Genomic DNA, 17,240 nt, shown 5'->3' with positions numbered 1-17,240 from the left:
TGTGTGTGTGTGTGTGTGTGTAGAGTGCACTGGGGATTATGGGAAGCATTTGAAGCCTCAAAGCCCTCCCTTGGATCAGACCTCCTCTGGGAAGGCCCCACTACCTCCGCTAATAAGGTCACACCTCCTCTAACAAGACCTCCTCTAACAAGACCACACCTCCTCTAATAAGGCCACACCTCCTCTAACAAGGCCACACCTCCTCTAACAAGACCACACCTCCTCTAATGAGGCCATACCTCCTCTAATAAGGCCACACCTCCTCTAACAAGGCCACACCTCCTCTAACAAGGCCACACTTCCTAATCATGCCAAACCATTCCATGAGAATTTAGGACCAAGTATTCAAACATACGAGCCTATGGGGGCATTCTCATCCAAACCACTAAACAGATCAACCCCTTGTGTAGGGTTCAGGAGGACCTTGTGACTTTATTGGATCACTCAACAAATAATACTTTTTAAAATAATTTCCTCTGGTCCAGCCATGTAGCTAGAAATCAGATAAAGGCATTACAGTCCCTGAGCTTCTTATGCTCACAGAATAGTAAAGAGAACAGAAAATGGTCACCATCACAGTCAGAGAGTGTGGTAAGCACATCCAACAGAGTAGAACTAGAAGGAGGGAGTGCTTTGCAAGCAGCAGGCCCTTGTGGAGATCGACTAGTCCCTGCATGTGAACCTGATGCCAGTGTAGGATTGGTTCCTCCTAGCTTTTCTTTTATTCTATTCTGCTTGCTTCTGGGGACCTCAAATAAAAACAGCAAAACAAGCACCAGAAAGAAGAAAAGCGCCTCCAACATTTGGTTTCTAATATAACTAATATGACTAATCCCTAATTCTTCTGCAATCCTAACTGAAGAAACAGCTGCCTTTGGTATGTCTGCACTTGATCTCAAGGCTGTGGTTCATTACCACCCGTTTTTGCAGATGAGGAAAGCTTTTCTCAAGGTTTGCAACCATTTATGTCCTTAACAATCTCAGTCTTTTGTAAGTGGCAAAGGGATCAAAGCTTTCCTACACATGATAGCTAAGTCAGGAGTTCAGTAAGGGTTGCTCGAATGCGTGGTTAGACCTGCAGCATTAGATTCTGGTTTAAACATGGTTTATTACACGGCCACAGTTCCTTATGCTTTCTGAGCCTTAATTTTCCATTTTCATTTATTTGGTTTGGTGTGTGTGTGTGTGTGTGTGTGTGTGTGTGTGTGTGTGTGTGTGTGTGTGGTGGTGTTATAGCATGCATGTGATGGGGTGTATGTGGACCTCAGAGAACAACCTTCAGGATCAATTCTCTCCTACCCTGTGGGTCCCAGTGATGGGACTCGGATGTTCGGCCTTGGTGACAAGTGCCTTAACACGCAGAGCCACCCTTCCACTAGCTCTTATATTTTCTTCTTTTGTGAAATGGCTACAGTAGTAGTAATACTGCTCCCTTGGAGCTACTGTGACAATTAATTGAGCTTATGGGTACACAGTGCCCAGGGCACGCTAAATGCCCAGTCAACTCTACCATACCTTGCCACTGCCACCCTCAATGAGCAGCAGAGAGTTTCAAATAAGGTTTTAGAAATTAGAAATGAACACGGGAATTTGGGAGTGCTTGTTTTCTTCCTTGGGGCATTGTTTATCTGTAAAACCAGCTAAGCATCTTGCTAGTTTAAAGGTCTATGGCTGGAGAACGAGAGGATGGCATCGAAGGTGCCCACCCCTCCACCTCAACAGCCGTCTGCAAGTAGGACTCTTGATATATAGCAAAAGGACAGAAGGACCACCGGAGGCTAGACTCTGTTAGAGGTCAGGCAGGGTCACCCAGGCAGGGATGGCAGGATGCTGTCTGGGAATACAGATGTGCTGGGGTCACCTGGCCGCTGTTCATCTGTTTGGACAGGGAAGAAGAAACAAGGCCTGAGACCCAGAGTGTGAACTTGGAGTGTGAACAGGAAATAGGGTTAAAACGAAAGTGGGATCAAGACAGGTCAGGTAGAGGACTCACATGAGTGAGTCAGTGCTAACCCAGCGCCAAACCAGGTGTAGAGCCTTCAGGTAATGGCAAGAGGATGCTGGGTCATTTCAAGTCAGTCCTGTGTGTGACACAACATAGCCATTGCATTTATTATAATGGGTGGTAAGGACTGATTAAAATCTACCAAGGCAGCTGAACACCAGTTTAGACTATTAGCGCACTTTAAAAGAAGACAAATGGGTGTCTTGGTGAAACCCTCTGCTCATGTGGAGGTCTCCATGTTTTATCTCCCACTCCCACCCTCGGGTGTTTTTCTTGGAGAGAAATGCTTAACTCTTCTTTCCCTGGCAAAGAAGCAAATGTCTACTCCGTGTGTTAGCCTCTGAGAATCTAAATCTTGTTCCCTGAGGATCTGGAGACAGAAACTCCAGAGCAAGGACATCCGAGGACAGTAAGTGATAATAAAAAGCACAACAGGAAATAGGATCAAGATGAGGTTTATGAGTTCTGTCTTCACCATTCGTTCTGGTCAGAATGAGGAGTGTAGTGGAGCCAGGCCTGGACTGCTTTACCTCTCTTTGTTCAGATTTGCACCGAGAAGGTCAGGCCTTCCTGTGTCTTATGAGGACTGTGGTTCCTACCCAATCAGGGAGGCTAGTGGGGCACCGCTATGCATGTGGCTTCTCAGCTTTCAGCATTGTCCCGACTTCAGATTTGTAATACTTGAGAGAGTCTAATGTTCACCCTGGAAGCCAGTCATCTTATGTCAAGGGCAGGGCAGTAGGGACAACCAGAGTTCTTTCCTACATGGGCTGAATACCTGGGCACTCTTTTTCAGAAAGCCCAAAGCTGCGTCACTGCCAAAAAGGGTCAGTGAGCACCAGTCAAGGCAAAGTTTGCATCCCTCATTGGAAAAAGGGCCTGACAGCTGAGTTGTCTGTGATGAGCTGACATAGTAATCCATTTTCCATTGCTATTGCAAAACCATTTGGGTTAGGCAATAGGGCCTGGTGCCATCATCACTCCAGGTCTGGCATAGACCTACCGGTTAACGGTACCACACTGGCAAGAGTGTTTGGTGAGATAAGAAACCAGACCTATGCTGTTTCTTCAGGACAACTCAGCTCTCATCAGAGCTAACCAAAATCCCAGGAGAGCCACGTAATCTCTTTTGTGAACAATGCCTCAGATAACTGGTGATCCAGTTACCTTGGATTCATCTTATAGGCCCCACTACCTTTCAGCTTTGCTACAGTGGAGATCATGCCTCTAACCTTTGTGAGCCAAACTGTATAGAAAGCACAACAGATAGGAATGACGCTCAGTGCGTATGCTTCCTGTGTACACATTTGCAGTTGTGGCTGATAGCATTTGGTGTTTCTAGAAGGTGCATGTTCTAGAGTTTGATGCAGGGTGACCATAAACTGAGTGTGTTTTGGGAACTCGGGCCTATAGATTGTGGCTGTCATGCTTCCATTTAGTTAGTCCCAGGTACCTCTGGGAGTTTGGAATTTTCTGAAGCTCTCAAGGTAATATCAATGGGGTGGGGGCCACGGGGTTGGGAGGTGGTAGGGGTAGGGGTAGGGGCTCACACTTTCAGAACTGTGGATGGGGCTCTCTGGTTTTGGAGCTGCTCCCGGTGTGTTGCACAGCCCTGTGAAGTCATCGCCCGTGTCTGGAACTGTTTCCTCTACAGCACTGGTTCTCAACCTTCCTGGTGCTGGGTCCCTTTAATACAGCTGTGCTGTGGTGACCCCCGAACTGTAAAATCATCCTCATTGCCACTTCATAACTGTGGCTACTGTTATGAATCATAATGTCAATATTTTTTGGAGCTAGATATTTGCCAAAGGGGTTTCAACCCACAGGTTGAGAACTACTGTTTCTAGCCCGTACAAAGAATGGGCTAGAATAGCAAACACTAATCCAAGCTGTACAGTCAAACCACAGGAACTGTGACCAAGTGATAGCACCCGGGTCATAATCCCAGATAATCCAGGGCTCCAGCTGGTGTGACTGTACCACAGTGAATTGCATGTATTGGTTTAAAAAGCCCCCAAGTGACTCATGGCTGCTGGGGGTGACAGAGGAGGCCCTGTGGTCCCCGCTGTTCTCTGGCTCTGGGTCTTCACCATCACATCATTCATACCACATTTCTTTTTTTAATTTCTGTTATGGGGAAACTGTATTTTCTACATGACACATTTTCCCAAATCATTAAAGAACACCCACTAATTAGAGAGTTTCCAAATAATGAAAGCAGGATTAAGTACCATCTTTAAAAAAAAACAACAAAAAAAAAAAAAAACCCAGGCTGTTTGGGTTGTTCTTCTTAACGAAAGATCAATATCTTCTTCATGGTTTCCAGTTACCCACTGTACATTATCTCTATGGCTACTCAGGCATTACGTTGATAGAAGTACATTTGGTGTCCTCCAGGGTGCTTATGTGAAATATACTGCAGTATAGTCTAAAGGTTGAGGGATGTGGGTTAGTAATGGTGGTCATGATATTTAAATGTTCATCAACTGCTTCCTACTTCCTAGGCACCAGTTTGAACATTCTAGATGGATTAAGTTTCTCAGTCCTGGCAATAATCTTCTAAGGCAGGAACAATTAATTACATTCCCCTTTTACAGATGGGAAAACCCAGGCTTGGGTAAGTACTATCCTGTCTTAAGATCACACAGCCTGCAGAGCTGAGACTCAAATGAGCCCCTACTCTCTCCGTGGTCTGCAGCAAGCTGGTTCTCTTCTAGAAACTCGGGTCTTCCTGTGCTGAGTGGCCTCCGAGCTCTTGGGTCCTCCGTAGCTCACAGGTCCACATCTTTCCTCAGGTCCCTCAGAAGGTCCCTCGCCTGCATCAAGGAGAGCCTGCGGATATTCGTCGACCTAGGGGAGAGAGACAAGGCTGCTGAGGCCTGGCTGGGGGCCGGGCGCCTGCACTACCTCATGCAGGAGGACGAGCTGGTGGAAGTGTATTTGCAGGTGGGTTGGTGGTGCTAACCCATCTCAGCCACCTGAGGAGCAGCCATACTCTCCTAGCTGGCTGGAGGCAGAGACGGAGAGCTTGTGGGGGTTGGGAGGAAGCAAACCGAGCACAGAACATTTGTTGATAATAGTCACTTGAACTTGGAAGAGGAGTTGGGAGTTTGTTCAGTCTTGCTGCCTCCACTTGCCGGGATGGGTCCCACATCTCCAATTTCAGTCATTTATACATTAAGTGGGTCCATGGCTAAGTCTGTGCACCCTCTTCAACCATTATTTATTTGTTTTTCTTGTATTCCACTTCAAATCAACCCTTCAAAGACACTCAACTTTACATAATGTCTGAAATCACTGGCTTGACTCATTTTTAATGGCTTTCCTGAAACATATTAAAATAAATATTTAGCTATGGGAACAGACTGTTTATCTCTGCACTACTAAGAGCTCCCCAAGTCCCCCCAGAAGAATGTCCTCCTCCTACATGGGACTTTCAGATAGGTCACATCTGAGTTTCTTGACCAGCTTCATGGGTGGAGGCCAAGACCACACAATGGCTAGGGGTTTCTAGGATTCTGACGAGGTTCTCGATCCTCCCTGTGCTTGTCTCGGAACTCTGGATGACCTTTTCTCTGCCTTTGACAGCTATTTTTGTTCTATCAGGAGGCCATCCAGACAGCCTTGAGGTCAGAAGAGCCCTCCCTCGCTCTCAAGCTTTATGAAGAAGCAGGTGATGTGTTCTTCAATGGGACCCGCCATAGACATCGGGCTGTGGAGTATTACCGGGTGAGCCACTGACTTCCTACTATGCCGAGCCAGACCCTGGCACAACTGCGGGCAGCTCCACTGAACCCTCTTTGTCTTCCTTGTCTAGAACGCACATCTTCATCCCAGCAAGGGATCTCATCAACGTTACTCTTTGGCTTGAGATGTAAGCCTTGCTGCTACAATGTATCAGAGTAATTAGGTCTTTTGTGTGTAGAGCCCTTTGCAGGAGTAGCATACATAGATGATCAGAATTCTTAGGACTGTAGCTTTATGGACCATGACCTAGGGGGATGCATGGGTAGACACTATTAGTTACCTTTTCTGATGCTGGGATAAAAGGACCAAGACAGTTTATAGAATGGTTTAATTTGAGCTTGTGATTCCGAGGGAATATGTGTAACATCCTATCAGAGAAGTGTGACCGCAGGCAGGGACAGTGGCAGTAACACCTCAGGCCTCCTATATAAAGTGCAAACAGGAAACAGAGAGAGCCCTCTTGAAATGATGAGTTTTTGGAGATCTCAGAGTCCATCCCCAGTGATATGCTTCTTCCAGTAAGGCCATTCCTCCTAACCCTCCCCAGACAGTCATCATCTGGGAACAAAGTATTCTAATGCCTAAGACTTATGGGAGATATCTCACTACCACAGACACTAAGGAATGCTACTGTGCTTTTCATAAACATGGACTAAAGTGTATTTAAAAGTTAAAATGCATGGCAGAAAGTAGTGATGTTTACCTTCAGTCCCGGCACTTGGGAGGCAGAGGCAGGTGGATCTCTGAGTTTGAGGCCAGCCTGGTCTATAGAATGATTTCCAGGATAGCCAGGACTACACTGAGAAACCCTGTGTCAAAAAACAAAAACAAAACAAAAAACAAAACAACCAAAAAAATACAACAACAATAACAACAACAAACTAACCCCCCCAACCCCCCCAAACAAATAACTTAAAATGTATAACTCATCAAGTCATGATTTCATAGCTACTATTGCAAATGATGAAGCCAGAATGGCCAGGTGTAGCAGACACATGAATTGTTGTTCATCATTTTCCTGACATCCGGGAAGTATTTGGTCCTAAACCTTTGCTTGTTTGGGTATGTACTCTGGGGTCAGTTGCCTGCTTTTCATCATACATGACACCAAGTGTGTGCTGGACACGGAGTGTAGGTGGGAGAGCAAGAAGCACCCCACTGATGGAGGTGCTAATCTCACACGCATCCTGTGGACAATAAAACTAAGGCTTGGGGCTGGAAAAATGGCTCTCATTAAGAGCACCTGCTACTCTGGCCGGGGACCTGGATTTGGTTCCCAGCACCCACATGGCAGCTCACAACCGCCTTCAGCTCCAGTACCAGGGATCTAATACCCTATCCTGGCCTCCTCACATGCTACACGCGTGTGGTACACATACATGCAGACACACACTCATACACATAAATTAAAAATAAACGAGGTTAAAAAGAAATATAAGGCTCGAAGATTTGGTGACAAGCTTAAACTTCTGGAATTATGGAAACAATGGAAATGATTATTTCCTGAACACTACCAGACACAGACACCGGCTCATACAAGTATTCCACATATCGCCTGAGGTGACCCCAGAGTTATTGGAAACTTCGGGAAGTCCCACATTGGGTGCCATATATTACTGGGGAAACTGGAGTCCCTTCTTTTGGTTATACTAATGGTGGTTAGTTATACTAATGAAAGGATTTAGAAATTGACTTATAAAAAGGCCCAAAGGCAGTTTTATTAGAGTCTAAGAGATAAACAAGACAGGCAAGCTATCAATTCTTGGCAGCACCAGGAGGAGAGAAACAAGAGGAGTAGAAAGCTACCTTGGTGGTCCGTAGCCACATAGGGAAGGGGAGGGCACTTGGTTGAGTCAAAGACTGGGAAAAATCAGAGCGTCAGGAAAGAGTGTCCCGGTGTTTCCAATACCTGACAGGAACAGAGAGAAGAAGGGAAAGGAATCGTTTTGTTTCTGAGTTAGGACTCAGAGAAGTGGCCAGGTTGCATGGCCACATGGTCACATGGTCACATGGTCACATGGTCACATGGCTACATAGTCATATGGCCATGGCAGTGGCCTGGCAGTTTGGCAGTGCTGTCTGACGGAAGACCTCCAGGCAGCTGTCCTCCGGGCAGGGTTTCTGGGAAGGGAAAGTCATTATGTCACTAAGGGGACAATTGTCTTCTTTATCGTCTTATCAGGACTGTAGGTGACTGACAGGCCTGGATAGATGAACTCCGAGAGGGGGAGACAATTGTTTGTAATGCCCTAATCTTTGGAGCAGATCAGAATTCCACATCTTCACCCAAGGCCAGAGGAAGATTCCGGTCTTTAATGGGACCTCAACAGAGCCTTGATGTCCCCAGTGACCTCCAAGGCCATTCCTTCCTCAAGAGCTGAGATCTTAAACTCATTTAGGATTGGTCTGAAGTTGGGGAGTGAATATAACCCATTTGCACATGAAAATCTGGAGACCTCGTTTCAGAGTTGTTCACAGGAAGGGCTTAGTGTCTGTAGCTACCTTTAACCTTAAAATGGCTGCCGGCAGGTGCTCATTCAAGAGGTGGTAAGATGCCAGAGCTCCCTTCTGGCAATCCTGGCTGGAGAGACAAGGATGACATGTCCTGTTTCTGGCTAAGGACAAGCAAGAATGGAACTGTTGAGTCAGGCAGTGGTGGCACTCGGGAGGGAGAGGCTGGTGGGTCTCTGAGTTCCAGCCCAGCCTGTTCCACAAACTGAGTTTCAGGATAGCCAGGGATACACAGAGAAACAAACCCTTGAACAAACAAACGATCAAAGAATGGAACTTTTGGATACTTTACTTTTGGATTCCCCGTCCCTAAATTGCCTTAGCCAATCTCCTGTCTCCCGTCCTCATCATTAGGAAGTCGACTTTCCTTTCTGCTTGCCTCAATTTTAGAAGGTTCAGTGACCTCCAGTTCTTAAACTAGCTACAGCTGGGCAGAGTACCAAGCGGAGAGCGAGTTGAGGAAAGGCAACGTGGGAACACATGGTTACCACAGACCCTCCAGGAGAAGCCAGGCCTGGAGAGTGCGCAGCGTGTCTGTAGATTAAGATCCCTGTGCCTCGGTTTCTCAGGCTGGGGCTGTTCCTTTAGCGAGGAGAATGAAGGCCCTGCGAACCGAGCTGCGGATCTTCAACAAGCTGACGGAGCTGCAGATCAGCCTCCGGGGCTATGAGAAAGCTTTGGAATTTGCCACTCTGGCTGCCAGGCTGAGTGTCCTCACAGGTAGGTGGGCCTAACCCATAGGTGCCCGGAGCCAGGAACAAACGCTACTTACCGATGGCTAGTGAAGCAGTGCATGCCAGCTTTGGACTAGGGTTGTGTGGGTTTTAATTCTAGGTTCAGCAGTCAGGGAAACTAACTGAGCAGGATCAGTTCCCACAAGTTTTGTTCTTCATCAACAGAGCACTATTCAAATGAGTGTCTGCTCCCATTCGGTTACAAAAAGCAATAGTTGTCTATGTAACGGTGGCAGCACAGGGTGAGGCACACGTCCTTATTCAGAGGTCAGTGTTGCCAGTGCTGTTCTATCACAGTTGGTAACATCCCCCCATGAGGTAAGTGGGTATTTCATTCTATGCATAGGTAATGTCTTTATTACATAAAGACTTTTTTCCCTGAATTTTTAATTTGTTAATAAGTAGGCAACATATTCCCCCGTGGAGTAGAAATGCAAATGAAGGTCAAGTTGCCATTAACCTAACTCCGGACATATTTGAAAGAGCTTGCCCTTACAGGGAAAGCTGGGGAGGAGTCATGTAAGCAGTTGGCAGGGAGGAAAGGCAAAATTAAAAAGACTGGAAACAAACTTCGCCCTGAGCGTGTGTGTGTGTGTGTGTGTGTGTGTCTGTGTGTGTATGTGATGAGCGGAGCCTTGATTGGTTGCAGGAGGAGATGGAAACCTCAGCGGTAGTTCTAGAAGGTTCTTCTGGGCATTTTCAAGGTCATCTGATACAGGAGGGAGTGGGTTTTATTGATTCTAACTGTACCAGAGGACTCTTTGCCCTTTTCCCTCCACTTTAACTGCAGGAAATCTCAGCAGAGGGTTGCTGCTGACCTCAGGAAAGGCCTGAGGGCCCGGGACAGCTCACTCTCTTTATCAATATATTGCTTCCTGGAAAGGAGCTCCAGGAGGCTGGGCTCACCTTACGCCGATGTCTCTGTGATTGTGCTTTCCCAGAGAAGACAATTTTCTCTCCTTTGGACTGCTGTTATAATTTTGGCTTTTGGTTCTTTGAAGCTTAAAAGCAATTTTCTTTTTTTTTTTTTTTTTTTTTTTTTTTTTTTAAAAAAAATGGCATCAAATAGCTACCTTCAGAGCATTCCAAAAGGCAGGGATTGGACGAGGAGCTTTTGTTCTCTGCATTAATAAATGTACTTTGCATTAAAATGGTTAGTTATTAAAACCATTAACTCACACAAAGCTTCAGACACCTTAGGCCCTAAGCACACACAAAGCCACTATTGTAAAAGAGAATGGGTCACTGTAGAATCCATGGGACTGAGAGTTGGTAAGGAGCTGAGATGTCACTGGGCTTTCTGAGGAGAGACTTCATGGGGGAAGGACGGTTGCTATCCAGGGATCTTCAAAGAAAGGAATTCCTAATTACTTAATCAAGTTTGTCTTCTCATCCATCATAGCCCGCCACTGTTTTTATGAGATAGCCCCCGCCCCTCCCCCATTCATGGTGAATCATCTCATCATCTGCACCACAGATTATTCTCTCCAGAAGTCAGACATCCCAGCGTTTTGTGGCTGTCTTTGTAGCACGGTCTATAAGAGCAATGTTCTGTTTGTGGGATTATTTAAGGAATTCATTGTTCTGGAACATCAAACCCCATGAGGGCAGGGGCCTGTGCCTCGCTCTTTTCTCTGCCCCTAGTCTGTGGCATCTGGTAGACTCGGGAAGTTTTCTGGGCTGAAGGTGAGTGAATGGTACCCAGGGCTGGCTGCATGGTATCCCCCACTCTTGTCATTCTCAGGAGATCAGAAACAGGAGCTGGTGGCTTTTCACCGCCTGGCGACCGTGTACTTCTCTCTGAACATGTATGAGATGGCTGAAGACTGCTACCTAAAGACTCTGTCCCTGTGCCCACCATGGCTGCAGAGTCCCAAGGAAGCGCTGTACTATGCCAAGGTGTATTGTCGCCTGGGCCGACTCACTTTCTACCAGCTGAAGGTAAGAGGTTGTCTTCCATGATGGCTTTTTTTTTTCTTTGAGAGCTACTGTTCAGCCATTCTTTGCTGAGAGAGTTAGTGAGGGGACTTTGGAGTGGAGGTGAGAGGATGAGGCCAAGACGATCAGGTTTTATTCAGAGTAGGGAATGGTTTCTTTGGGGACCTGAGGACTTTTTCTGTTAAGCCCCACTGGAGAAGTGAAAGGCGTTGAGAAGAAAGGTCACACCTCTCCTCTACTATAATTCCTGTAAAAACTTTAATGTCAACTGTACCACATTTCACATAAAGCTTCGGGAAATTACTTCATATAAGGAAGGCACACACACAGGAGTATGCTGGAGATAATCATGTATGGCCACGTTGGATACAAGGATATTTAAGTCCTGAGAAGTTTCTTGTCTTGATTCTCTTCCTCGCTGGGCTGGAGTTCAATCTAGAACTCCCAGTGGCTTCTGGAACTGAGGTGGTAGCCTTCAATCCCGTTATAACTCTGACCACCCCTCCCCTCACTGTGTCCTCAAGTTTGGCTTCCCCTTCCAAAGGTCCTTGTCACCCCAGCATAGCCCATAAACTTTTAATACTGTGACTTTTCCTGAGTCTTGTCTAACTCTGACCACAAATGGAGACTCAGGGCAGCTCCGCTGACCTTTGCCTACTGGTCAGACTGTTTCTGGCCTTCAGTAATTATACAGGATAATGAGAACCAGGAGTCTCTTTCTGAATCCTCCCCAGACAAGCATCTGTTTCTTATCCTCTGTGTAGAGAGGGACAGGCAAGGTGAAGGCCCACTTAACCATCAGGCCGTAGAGCCAGAGCAAGTGGCTCAGGGACAGAGAATGCATGGTCTGGTTGCATCAGCCAAGGAGTCTAGGTACTGCAAAGGGAAAACCTGGAACAACTGTAACAGAAGAGGCAGTTTACTGACTCCCATAACTGGAAGCTGAGGTGCAGATTTAGTGTCGGGTACTTCTGGATTCTATTCCTCCTTCAACTTCATGAATACCTCCTATCTCCTTCTTGACTCTGTGTGTTCCTACTTCTCTGTGACTCTTGGCCTCATTCTTTGCCAGCCCCTAGGAGACTAATGCCATATTCAAAAGGAAATCAGCAATTTTCCTTGTTGGGTTACACCAAAAAGTCCCAGAGGGGGATGGACTGTCCAGTGCAATGTTGTATCATGATTGGAGATGGGGAAGATGCCCCCTCTGTGCCTGAGGAGGAGGGGCACTGTGATTGGCAATGCCACCGGAGCCTGAGTACATCAAGGGAAGACCTCCTTTGAGGCATTGGGATGTGGGGATGGAGTAACTGAACAATGTCAATGATCTCAGCATAGAGCTTAAGCCTGTCCTGTAAGTACTGCTAATGATGTCTCTTCTTTGCCCCATGGGGTTAGGATGCCCATGATGCTACTGAATACTTTTTGCTGGCACTAGCAGCTGCGGTCCTGGTGGGTGACGAGGAGCTGCAGGACACCATTAAGAACAGACTAGACAGCATCTGCCAGAGTCCCCTGTGGCACAGCAAACCCTTGGGGTGCTCTTCAGAGAGGTCACGGTGGCTCAGTGGTGGGAGCCTGGCCCTCTGAAGAGACCCATCCCCTTCTTGACCATTTTGCCATGGCTAGCTGCTGCCTTCCTGCCCCAAGTTCTTAGATCTGGGCTGGGAGGATTCAAGTTATCACCTCATTTTATGGAGAAGAGCAATGCCCAGAAGGAGAAGGGCTCTGTGAAGGGCGTCTTGGCTCTACACTTTGCTTCGGGAACTTTGCCCAGGTCACTGTGACTCTTCTACACAAACAGCTCCGAGATGCTTTCTCTCAACCCGGCTCTGGAGAAAGGAGGAAAGCAGGCAGCGCACTGGGGAAAGAGTGAGCAGACTGTCTTGGCGCCCTCACCAGTGTTCTCAGGGAAGACCCTTCAGTGTCTGTGGAGGAACCCATTGTTTCTCTCTTGCTTTCTTCAAAACCGAAAGGAGTCAGTACTCGGTGCTCATGGAGACTGCTGGCAGAAGGTTCCAGCATGGTTTTGTCTCAGGAGATGCATCCTCAGAAGGGTCAGGTGGAATGCCCAGAGGTCCAACCGGGATCCATGTTCTCCACTCTACTTGAAAGCATGGCTCCTATAAGACTTTCCAGAAACTCGAGTGAAGCTTACCTTGGTCTAAGGCTTGCGAATTCTGCCATACATCATATGTAAATACTGTATATTATTAAATATTGGCTATTTACATTTATATACCCTTTTGTCTCCTTTATCTTGGGGGTGGGGAGAGAGAAGATGACTCTTTTACAAAACACCTCTGTGAGTTATCTGTAACCACACACCACACCGAGTGGCTTGCAACAACATTGATTATCTATCTCACAGTGTTTGGAGGGCCGTAATCCCAATGTGACCTCGCTGGGTCTTCTGGCTCAGGGTGGCTTACAGGACTGTAACTAAGGTGTGGGCTGGGGAAGGAGTCACCTCGGGTTCAGCTGGAGAGAGAGCTGCTTCCACTTGGTTCACATGGTTGTTGGCAGGAGTTGGCCAGTTGGTTGTTGCTGGCAGTTGGCCAGAAGTGAGCCACAGCCATAATAGCCAGCATGGCCAGGCCGCCCCATGATAGCTCCTCCTGTCATCAGAATGAGCAAGGGAGAGAGGCACAAAAGAGATCAAACAAGAGAAATTATAATCAAATTGAGAAGTGGTACCCATTTGCCTTGTGCATTGTGTTCATAATAAGACAGCATCTATTGGAGCTGCTTATGGCATAGCGGTCATCTGGGATGCTCCTCAGAGAGGATCAGCTAATACAAAAGACGGGTGTGTGGTTAGCAGGGGCACAGAAGTCAGGAGGGGAGGGATCAATGAGGTCATTCTAGAATTGTTTACCATTGTAACTGAGTTCTTTGGTAATGGAACTGGGCAGTGAGACAAAACTGTGTTCACTGACTAGAGTCGGCGTCAGATAATTGACAGCTGAAGTGCAAATTCTGTGTCTGTACCCAAGACAACTGAATGGAACCCCCTGAAGCCCAACTTCCTATCTCTCACAAACACCCCCCAGCCATTTGAGTGCATAGTGAAGCATGAAAAATGTTCTAGGACAGCTCCTAGACAGTGTGTGAATTGCTCGGTGAGCAAGCCCACCATGAACTTTTGGTTCCTGCTCCTCCTAATTCTGGTTTAGTGAGTCACATGTTTCAGGAGCATGAAGTTTGAGAGAGCAATTCAGGGATCACAAGGTGGGAGGTTCATTCCTGCTCTGAGCAGTGTAACATGTGAGGAGGTCTGGCCATCACCCTCTTCACCTGCACGTAGCCGCTTAGATTTAACTAACCAACTGGATCATGTGCCTTTGTGTCTAGACTTTTCGGATGACTAGATGTTGTCTGTGTGGTGGGGGTGGGAACAGACGGTATACTGAGTCACCATTACATTTAGCCACCAAGGTTCTAGATGCATCAACATACATACACACTCTTTCTCTCTCTCTTTATATATATATATATATATATATATATATATACACACACATACACACATATATATATACTTATATATATGTATGTATCTATATATACACATATACATACACTATATATATACATATATACATACATACACATACACACACACACACACACACACACACACACACACATATATATGTTTTTTGGTGGGGGGAAGGGGTTCAATCCTTGTTGGCTCTTCTCTGCTCTAGAGTGTTCCTCCCCAGAGAGGAAATGGAATTCTTCGATCTGCTCCTGTGTAAAAATGATGCAATTCTGCCCCCACTACAAGCTGTAAAATCTAAGGAGACAGGGAGGAATGTTGTGGTTGAGGCTAGCTGGCCTAATCTCCCATGCAGAGTCCTTGCAAAAACATTCCTGAGGGATGGTCAAGGCCCTTGAGTTCCAGAGCAGTTACACATCTTATATTTGAAGAAGGCTCTCTTGGCCTGGAAGCCAAGTCCTAGCCATTGCCCATCTGACTCAAGTTACAATCTCTCCCCTTTTCTGCTGATGGCTCATCATCCTCTGGCCCGAGCTGCTGCTGTTTCCAATCTGCTCAGGCTTTTGATGTTGCTCGTGGGGATGCAGACTGCTAAGGAACTTACTGTAATTAGTGTAAGTTGATGTTATCCTTTAAGCCCTACTAAGATTGGTCCCCTCAGCAGCCATAGCGGATTCTTCATTTCAAGCTCTGTAGTCATGTACAAGGAACTTCCATCCCATCAGATCTTCCTCAGTTGTTTCACGTGTACATGAAACATGCATTTGCACCTGTGTACATGAAGGGGCGTTATGGGGATTTTATATTTCATTGTAAGTTTTGGCTAGAGTGTTCTGTGCATTTTGATTTATCTGTGAATCCGATAAATTTGCCTGTAACCAGGTCAGATATAAATGATCACTGTGTTTCATAATAAATAATACCATTACACATTATATAAAGACAGGAGCCAGGCCATTTTTCTTAAATAACTAAGACATTCTACCAGATAATTACAGTCACTATATATAAAATATATTTATTTGCATATATATATATATATATATATATATATATATATATATATATCACTTGTAAAACAGTTGTGAGATGTGTGTAGGAAGCCTTAAGCAAGATGGGTAGTTTTTTGTAGAATGGTGTTGATTGTCTTTTATCTTTATATTTCCCCCATTATCCACAGACATCAGAAGGAAGCAGGCTTGACCTGTGTTTTTCACAGCCATGGCTTAGGTATCCTAGCCTACCTCCCAGAACTTCCGTGGGCTGCCTGACTCCCAGCCCCTCGTCTCTTATCAGTGGCATTTTCAGGAGCACCACTTCCCCGTCCAACATCCTGAAACCAACTACCACTCTTGGGGCTTCTCTTATGCAGGCAATGTGTTTATCTTGATACGGACGTTTGTATACGTACATGTGTGTGTTTATACACATATGTGCGTGTTTGTGTCTGTGTCTGTGTGTGCTTGTGCTAACTGAATGTAATGTCATTCATTTGTCAGAAGTTTATTTGGGGAGGGAATGGGCAGGGGTGAAGGGAGAATAATGGAACAGATCACCGGGGAACGGGAACCTTTGAGTCCATGTTTATGGCAGGGAGACTCTGCAGCTCAGAGCTCTGACCTATGAGGTCAGTCCCCTGACTGCTCCTTTTCCCACGGAGTTCTTTCTGTCCTTGTCCTGCATGACCAGGTTTGGAGATGTCATCTGTGGGATGAGATCAGATTTTCATATGCCCTGATTTTGTTCTTCTTTCTATGGCTGAGTAAGCGAAGAGACAGAAGGTAATTTTCCTCCCAGGCACACAGGGAGTGGCAACCCACAGCAGTGCTCCTAGGGTTCTGATGCGAGACTAGGTTGGGGAATGAGGAAGGTTTCTGCCCTCCGGAGCCCCCTTCACAGTGTATAACTGTGTCTCACAAGCACCCGAGCCTGAGTTTATCACCACATACAACACTAGAAGAGTCGTTTGTCAAGCTATTTATACCTATTCAGTTTAGGGGTTTTGGCTGGCCCTTTTTTCCTCTTTCCCTTCATTTCCTTTGCTTATATAAATTAATTCTATAAAGGATGACTGGTATACACACACATGCACACATGCATGCACACACACAGCACACACATGTGCATACACGAACATGCACACACTCGTACACACCTATTCACACGCACATGCACATATTCACACACGAACACACACATACACAGAGTTGTAATGCTTTGTCATCCACAGACTTCCACAACTTATAACAAATATCATGAGCAAAACAGTGCATTGACTTCAAGCTCGGTCCTGTTCCTTACCCAAAGCTCCTTGCCTAGCTCCAATCTTTCAGTGCTCAAAAGTCCAAGAAATTAACAAATGACGAAGCATAGCATTGATCAGGGTCTTTTTGAACGTTTTGAGAGGTTCCCCTCCTCATGAGAAACAGAAGCAGCAAAACAGAGTCCCCTCCTCATGGATAGAGTTAGTGGCCCCCAGTCGTGCCCCTCTCTTCAGAACAGGGAAGCAGGGGCCTGGCTGGGTGAGCCAGGTAAGATACACGTGATGCACTGTGGAATAGAATCAGGATCTTTAGCATTGCTAGAGTCGGTTCCAGGAGACTGTGGACCCTCTAAAGAACAGGAACTTTACCTGGGACAGGAGCAAGGGTGTCAGGGAGGGCTTTCTGGAAGGAAGTGACATCTGAGCTGTACTTGGAGAGACCTGCTGTATTCTGGCTGGGGACAAGCCTGCATCTTGGTATTGACAAACAGGATGCATGTCACAAAGAGCCCCAAGTAGGAATAGATTAGGTGAGGCTGG

General features: G+C 46.3%; 1 protein-coding gene across 1 annotated transcript in view; it reads left to right on the top strand.

The window, feature by feature from the left end:
• Positions 1-13,172, top strand: part of Sh3tc2 (SH3 domain and tetratricopeptide repeats 2) — a 68,338-nt gene extending 55,166 nt beyond the window's left edge. The window contains exons 13-17 of the mRNA XM_032886039.1: positions 4,801-4,951; positions 5,612-5,734; positions 8,833-8,983; positions 10,742-10,938; positions 12,334-13,172. Coding sequence (XP_032741930.1) covers positions 4,801-4,951; positions 5,612-5,734; positions 8,833-8,983; positions 10,742-10,938; positions 12,334-12,525 — 814 coding nt within the window. The 3' untranslated portion in view covers positions 12,526-13,172. The remainder of the gene's footprint in view (positions 1-4,800; positions 4,952-5,611; positions 5,735-8,832; positions 8,984-10,741; positions 10,939-12,333) is intronic.
• The last annotated feature ends 4,068 nt before the right edge of the window (positions 13,173-17,240 follow it).

Source organism: Rattus rattus, chromosome 15 (genome assembly GCF_011064425.1).
Source record: "Rattus rattus isolate New Zealand chromosome 15, Rrattus_CSIRO_v1, whole genome shotgun sequence".
NCBI classification, from domain to species: domain Eukaryota; kingdom Metazoa; phylum Chordata; class Mammalia; order Rodentia; family Muridae; genus Rattus; species Rattus rattus.
This window is presented reverse-complemented; position numbering and strand designations above follow the sequence as displayed.